Raw genomic sequence first — 7,662 nt, forward strand, 5'->3', positions numbered from 1 at the left:
ATCTAGTCTTTTGGCCTTTGATAAGAGGTTTTCTACCATTCAGACTTCCACCGCCTCCATAGGCTTTAGATCTAAGACCGATGTCAGAGTTGCTTGCCAGTCTTGCGCTATGGGTTATGCGAATCTAATTTTTTTGTGTTTTTGTATTTTGTTTTATTATTTTCCCCCTCTTTTGTGGAGTTTTTTTTTCCCCCTCTTCCATGGAGGGTTGGGTTTGTCTTCATTGTTGGTGACTGCAGTATGTTTCAGGTATGGTTGTTGGTTGGTGGCCATAGTATGTTGTGGTTATGATTGTTGGTTGATAATTCCTTCTAGAGTTGGGCTAATCGCTTTGATGTATTTGTTTTTGTCTATCCATGAAATCTTACTTTGGCCAAAAAAAAAAAAAAAAAAAAAAACAAGAATTAAATCTAATATCTACTAAATCAAATTATTCATATATATATATATATATATATTAAATTCAATTCATTTATATTTTTCTATTTTAAAAAAAATCCATTTTATTTTATTTTATTTAATAAATTGACTAAAAAATAGTAAATAAAAATATCAAATAATCTCAAATAGAAAACAAAACACTATATATTGATCCCCAAATTTCCATTTGATATATTTATATTCAAGTTTATGTGCTATTGATGTGAGATTTAATATATTTGGTAGAAAATTTAGTAAATTATTTGGCATCCCTAACATAACTCTTAATATATACATAACATCTCTTATTGAAATAAAATTAAAATGTATAGCTAATCAACCAGTAAATAAGTTATTTATGTCAATTTCGTGTTTTACAAATTCAACATTAACTATACATGTTTATTTATTATTTATCACATCGTGTTATAATCATGTTTTATCGAAATATACCATTCACGTTGAATTAAAAGGTCGTGTTGAACATTTCAATCTAATTTAGGCACACGGAGAAATATATCAATTGAGATTAATTTAATTTATCTCTCTCTTTAATTTAAAACGAATTAGGTATTCATAAAAAGTACTAGAAAAATGTGTAGAGCCATACGACCCATACTACCAAAATCTACAATAAAACTAAATATTTTACGTTTGGATTTTTATTAAATGCGCAACATTGTTATGAATAATTTGATTCCTATATTTTAAGTATAGTTTTAATTTGGTTCTTCTGTCTCAATTAGAAGTTAAAATTTATATTTTAGAACACTTGTTTCTAAATTTTCAATTTGGTTCTAAATTGGAAGGTAAAATTAATAATTTTGGAACACTTGCTAATTTTTGAAAGTGACACGTAGAAATTAACAAAAATTTAGATAGAATGACCAAATTAAAAGTAGATCTAAAGTGTCAGGACCAAATTATTCAAATTAAAACTATAAGAATTAAAATGAAATTTGAATCAAATTATATGAATGTAAAATGTAATTAATACCCCCCAAAAAATACATCAACCGTGATAATTATAGTCTAATAAATCTATCTATCTATCTATCTATATATATATACTAGCGTATGCCCGTGCCTGAAGGCACGATGTAAATAATGTTAGGATTATAATATAATTGTAATTGCAACACTATTTAAATTTAAGATTAAAATGCAATTATAAAAATATATTTAATAGACTACACTCTACAATTTCAAAAAATATATTTAATAGACTACACTCTACTAATTGACAATAAAAGTTTTCATTCTTGCATGTGCTTTCATGTTTATACAAATGCTGTACACAGAGGTAGAGACTTTGCTTATTTATTTCAATGTCTAGGTGGGAAGATGATGTTTGCATGTTCTGGGACTATAATAGAATGCGAGGATGTAATGGAACATTCATCAGTACCATTTTAACTTCTGCAACTCTCCTAAGATCACCTATTGATACAAATGCTATACCAGATGACATTAAGGTGGTTGTTGTTGTTTTATTGTTTTTTTTTTTTTAAATTATAAAATACTTGGCATAGTACAACACTATTCAATGTTTTTTATTATTATTTTTTTGGGTGGGTATGACTTACTATTATTGCAGGTTGAGGTTGGTGTTTATGTGATGAATGATAACCATTTAACGGTCATGTGATTGCTTACGATTTTCACTTCAACATTGCTACCATTAGTATTGAAACAGATGTAGCATTGCCAACTGCAATCATTAGACCCTTGTATGATTCAATCTCAATCATCATCAATCTTACAAATCAAGCTACTGCGAAATGTGGAAAATTTGGAAAACGAAGTATTAGAAGTTTATATGTTCGCAATTAGAATTTAACCTGAAAGAATTTAACCTGAAAATTAACCGTAATGCTTTGCAGAAACTCTGTTTTCTGGTATCTCCGCAAGCCTTTCAAGAAAAAAATGGTCGACTTGGTGATTTTCAGATAATCAGAAAATCTAAAAGCAAGAACCGAAGCAAGAATTAATCAGAACTATCAACTGAAATATGCTATTATTCTTGTTTTGAACAATGAATTTGACTCCCATTATTAAGTTGTAACACATACTAAAGCAGTCATTTTCTCACTGCTATGCATGCTATATTCTCCTTTCAAACCCAGGCCAAAACTTGAGGTGCAGCAATATATAAGATATTGTTATATTAATTGACTGTAATTTTATTAAATTATGGATTCTTTATTTTCTGGTGGAAGCTGACTGTGAGATGTTGTAATATCCAGATTTAGGGCTGGAAGGCATTATCAAAAGTGAGAAAACAATTTGTTTGTTCTTTGATTAGCAATTGCAGCACACAGAGTCATGCTGGTTATTTAACAGCATAGTTGCTTCATTAAAATACTCACCTACATGCACACATGTACTGAGTTTTACCGCTGATGGTTTCTTCAACCTTCAGAATAAGATGTCCTTATGGAAAGAAATAGAGGGCAAGGTCTACACCACGTCAATTGTACCAATAACAGACAGACTAAGAAATATATGATATAGCGATCCCGATTTTACCTTCATTGTTTAATTGTAATATATGACAACTTTTCAAAGATTTTGCATGATTATACTAGATTCATCTCATTAGTAAGATACATGTACATCAATTAGATGGTGACTAATCATTAATACCTATTTATACAATGTATAGAAGACTAATGCTAATACATTGAATGTGATGGATTTATTATGAATGAATCTTAGAGATGCATTATGTTTCTATTATGAATATGTAGGATACATTAATCTATCTAATGAATTTATTAATATAGAAGATGCATTATGTATTATGAATGTATGAGATACATTAATCAATTTAATAAAGTTCATTGAATGAATAACTTGAGAGTTTCTCTCTTTAGACTACATCTTCTCTCTATAAATACATCTAGTTCTAGTGATCTTCTACCCTAGTTCCTTTGTATTGAGTGTGGAGCTTCCCTTGATCTTCTTTTTAATCTGAAAGTTTGGCGATTTGGAGCACTTTGGTTTTTGGCCTTCATCTTCTCCATTTGAGGTAGGGATTTCTTTGTTCTTTTTCAATACTCCGTCTATAGATAGACATGTGGTAATTTTGTATTGCATGAAAATCATATCCGTTTTGGATTTGTTTTAAAATCATGAGGGGAACCTAGGGTTGGTTGTTTGAGAATGGTTTTGTTATCATTGACTGTGGTTTGGACTAATTAGAGAATAAAATTAGCATGTTATTATTGAAAGAAGAGAAAGCCCTAAATTATATTTTGATTTGGTAAAATAAAAAGGGTTTATGGTTGAACAATGTTGGTAAATTTCTATTGTTAATATGAGTTGTGTAGAAGGTGTTAACAGTTAAAGGATTAATTATGGTATTGGAGTTATTTTGAAATGAACGTATTGAATCAAGTTGGGTTATGGCTTATTATCCATGGAATTGATTTTGTAAAATGAAAAGAATGAAATTGGTTTTGTAAAAAGGGAAAAGTGTTTTTGGAATAAGTGATGGAACATGTTGACTTGAAAAATTATGAAAGTTGATCTTGACAATGGTAAATGAAATGTTAACTCAATGTGAGTCTCAGAAAATAAATTTGAGAATTAAACTATTGTATCATGAGTGTTGAATACACACATTTGGGGGTTTTATCTTTACCTATCGTACTAGTGTCGTTGTTGGGTTTAAGGATTGCTTGAGAATTGAGTCTCTTTTATTAGGTGTACTGAATACATGCATCTAGAGGTTTTGTCCTTGGTCATCGGTGGAGGATGACATTGCTGTGTTGAATTGTGATGTATGCGTTACACTTGTGTTGGTTAAACATTATTGAATAGTTTATGTGTATGTATTACACTTGTTATTGATGCTTTGTTGTATTGAGGAATTTGTATATGATAATTGTTTATATACATTGTGTTGTGTGGGAGGAGATAGGGGATGTACTCCACGGTTTAGGGGAAGATAGGGGATGGACCTCTAAACCGGAAACTGTTTGATATTGATACAACACTAAAATGTGTATCATTTGTGAAGTATAGAAGTGTTTTGGTTACTCAACGGTTTAGGGGAAGATAGGGGATGGACCTCTAAACCGGATTTTGTTTGGGAGGAGATAGGGGATGGACTCCATTAGCACCACTATATGTGTGCTTATTGTTATTGGAAGTGTTTTTACATGTTATTGATACAACACTAAAATGTGTATCATTTGTGAAGTATGGAAGTGTTTTTATCTGAGATTGATACAGTACTAAAATGTGTATCTATTATGAGGTATGAAATGTTTAAAATGAGTTATTATCTCGCTTATCGCTTGGCGTATCCTTAGCTTACTGTGCATATAGCCGGTAGAGCAGAGTTTTAATTGTTATCGTCAATGTATCTAAGTATGTTATGGGTTGCGATGGTTACAGTTTTGAAAGGCCGAGCTGCCTCATTTGTGGATTATATACATGTTGATGATTTGTTATTTCCCTTTTATTTAAGACATGCATGTATTGATATGAATGTATTGGGAACAAACCAAAATGCCATTTTGAGATTTTGGAAAGTGTGAAGGAAAATGGGGTATTTGTGAACATGTTTTCAAAAAGGTCATTTTGTTGTAAGTACGGAAAATGGGGGAAGAGTAATGGGCTTGGTAAAATTGTTGTTATCTAAAACTGTTATAGTCATGAAAGTTTGGAAAAATGGGTAATAAAAAGGAAAAAAAAAGGTGAACCGCTTATAGCGTCGAATGAAATGGCTGTTTTCGAAAAGTTCATACTTATGTATATTTTGTATAAACTGCCACATTACTATTCTAGTAAGAGAATGAACATTCATGATCATAGCTATCTGTAAGTTGTTATTGTTGGAGATCATGTTGAGATCCCTACTGGACTATATGTTCATCCCACGTTGTTGAATCTTTTTCAGGTGATAGCCAGGATGTTCTACAAGGTTGGATCTTTTTATTTGTTGGCCACGGGGCCTCTTTTGTGTTGGCGGAATGCCATTTATGTAAAAAGGGTTATACCCTTCTTCTTGACTTTTTAATGATGTAAGCCCAAGGGCAATTTATTTAGTGTTCTCATGTTGTATTTACTTGCATACGAATGAGAGCAATGTTATTCACTTCTACAAGTTGAATATAAGAGTTTATTTCCGCATGTTATCTCTGAAATGGAATTAAGTAAATGAAATTGGTAATACTTTGAGTAATAAAAAGTGGGGCGTGACATATGAGCTCTCTTGTTATTTGTCCAAAACCCTATTTAACATAGTATCCTGTGTAATTTGGGTTGGCTAAACAAATCTTTATGAATTGCAACTTTACAACCAAACCCACAAAAAAAAATGGTCGACTTGGTGATTTTCAGATAATCAGAAAATCTGAAAGCAAGAACCGAAGCAAGAATTAATCAGAACTATCAACTGAATTTTGCTTAGAAACCTTATTGGCAGGTGATTTCAAAAATCCCAAACATTTTGAAGGATGAGTAATGATTACAGATACAAAATTAAAGAAAAATCCAGCAAGAATTGTATTGGGATGGGTACAGAATTCAACTGATTACAGATAAAAAATATCCAAATTCAAAACTCAGTGAAAAATCAACCCAACCAAACAAAACCCACAAAAAATTCAGATTTAAGCAAAAGAATATTATGAATTGCAACTTTACAACCAAACCCACCAAAAATTCAGATTCAAGCAAAAAATAAGCAATAAATGAACCCATATCCATTCAGTTAAAAAATGGAACACCCTCTCAGACCCATTCAAACAAACACTTAATGGGTGTGAAGCCCTGGACTGAAATGGGTTGGGGATTAACCTCTGAAATTTCAAATGATGAAAATAAAAAGATTCAGAACTATGAAATCGCAACCTCTAAAATCGCAACCTCAGAACTATGAAATCGCAACCTCTGAACTATGATCAGAACCATGAACAATGTTCATATAAAAAGAGTAACAGTTGTGATAGAGATTGCCATACCTGAGCGATGAAATCGCAACCTCTGAAATCGTAACCTCAGAAATCTGAAATGATGAAAATAAAAAGATTCAGAACTATTGTGATTCTGATTCTAAAGGGTGAGAAGAACAGTTGTGATAGAGATTGCCATACCTGAGCGGTTGAAGCACAGCTAGACGGAACCGAATATAGGGATGGAGACGAAACCGAATCTGTGGTTGAAGGAGAGCAGTTTCGGGAAGAAGAAGAACAGGGAGAGAGAGAGAGAGATAAAGAGGGATGGAGGGGAGACGTGATTTGGCTGGAGATCAGAGAGATAAAGATAGAAGGGTGGGGGAGACGTGGGTAAGGAGGAGGCATAATGTTTGGGCGGTAATGTATATATTTAGGATTGATATAAAATTAAGGGGGTTATCTGAGCCATCCATGTGAATACACAAATGAATCCTGACCTTTGAAATGTCCTAGTGGGACAATTGTGTCTAACACATTTTCAAAATCTTTTCTGCTTTATTATATAGATATATATCTATATATATCTATACTATATATTAAGAAAAATGGGTTTTTTAACCCCCAAGGCCTGTGGGAGTTTCAATATGTCAATCCTAATTTTCTAATTTTTTGTTTTTTTAAAAAAAAAATTAACCTTAACATTTATTAACTTCTCTCAACCCACAAGACTTTTTAACTTCTCTTATAATAACTGCAGTACCTTTTCCAAAACAAATAATTTGCATATTAAAAAAAAATTAAAACAAATATAAATATCTATATCTGTATCTATCTATTTAGACCTTTTGACTTCTCTCATAATTACTGCATTACCTTTTCCAAAAACAAATAATTTGTATATTAAGAAAATTTAAAACAAATATAAATATTTATATCTATATCTATCTATTTATTTATATCTATCTCTAACCTACAAGTTTTGTGGGAGTTCCAATATCTGAACCTTAATTTCTTAATTTCTTTATTTTTTTTAAAAAAAAAATTAGCACCTATTAAATTCTTCCAAGTCTTTTTAACTTCTCCAATACACACACTCTTTTTAACTTTTCACATACCTACTGCAAATAGTAAGTCTCCTTTTTATTTTCTCATTTTTTACTTTTCACTTCAACACTTTCAACTTCAGTGACCACGTATGCAAATAGTAAGTATTTTTTTTGTTTTCTCCTTCTTGACTTTTCCTTTTGTTTACTGTTTTAATATTATAGTTAGATAGCGCATAAAAATATTTGTAATTTGTCTAGCGAATAAAAAATTAAAATTTAATTTTTTA

The 7,662-nt window shown here is 31.0% G+C and overlaps 1 protein-coding gene across 1 annotated transcript; it reads right to left on the minus strand.

Moving 5' to 3' along the window:
• Window positions 1-1,477: 1,477 nt before the first annotated feature.
• Window positions 1,478-6,749, minus strand: LOC145803781 (uncharacterized). Its single transcript, XM_082897124.1, has 4 exons — window positions 6,528-6,749; window positions 6,396-6,439; window positions 2,262-2,382; window positions 1,478-1,507 (listed from the first exon to the last, which is right to left on the minus strand). The coding sequence occupies exons 1-4, from the start codon at window positions 6,732-6,734 to the stop codon at window positions 1,478-1,480; spliced, it is 402 nt and encodes a 133-aa protein (XP_082753250.1). The 5' UTR covers window positions 6,735-6,749.
• Window positions 6,750-7,662: the final 913 nt, after the last annotated feature.

Source organism: Camellia sinensis, chromosome 12 (assembly GCF_055761805.1).
Source record: "Camellia sinensis isolate YWXY chromosome 12, ASM5576180v1, whole genome shotgun sequence".
Lineage (NCBI taxonomy): Eukaryota > Viridiplantae > Streptophyta > Magnoliopsida > Ericales > Theaceae > Camellia > Camellia sinensis.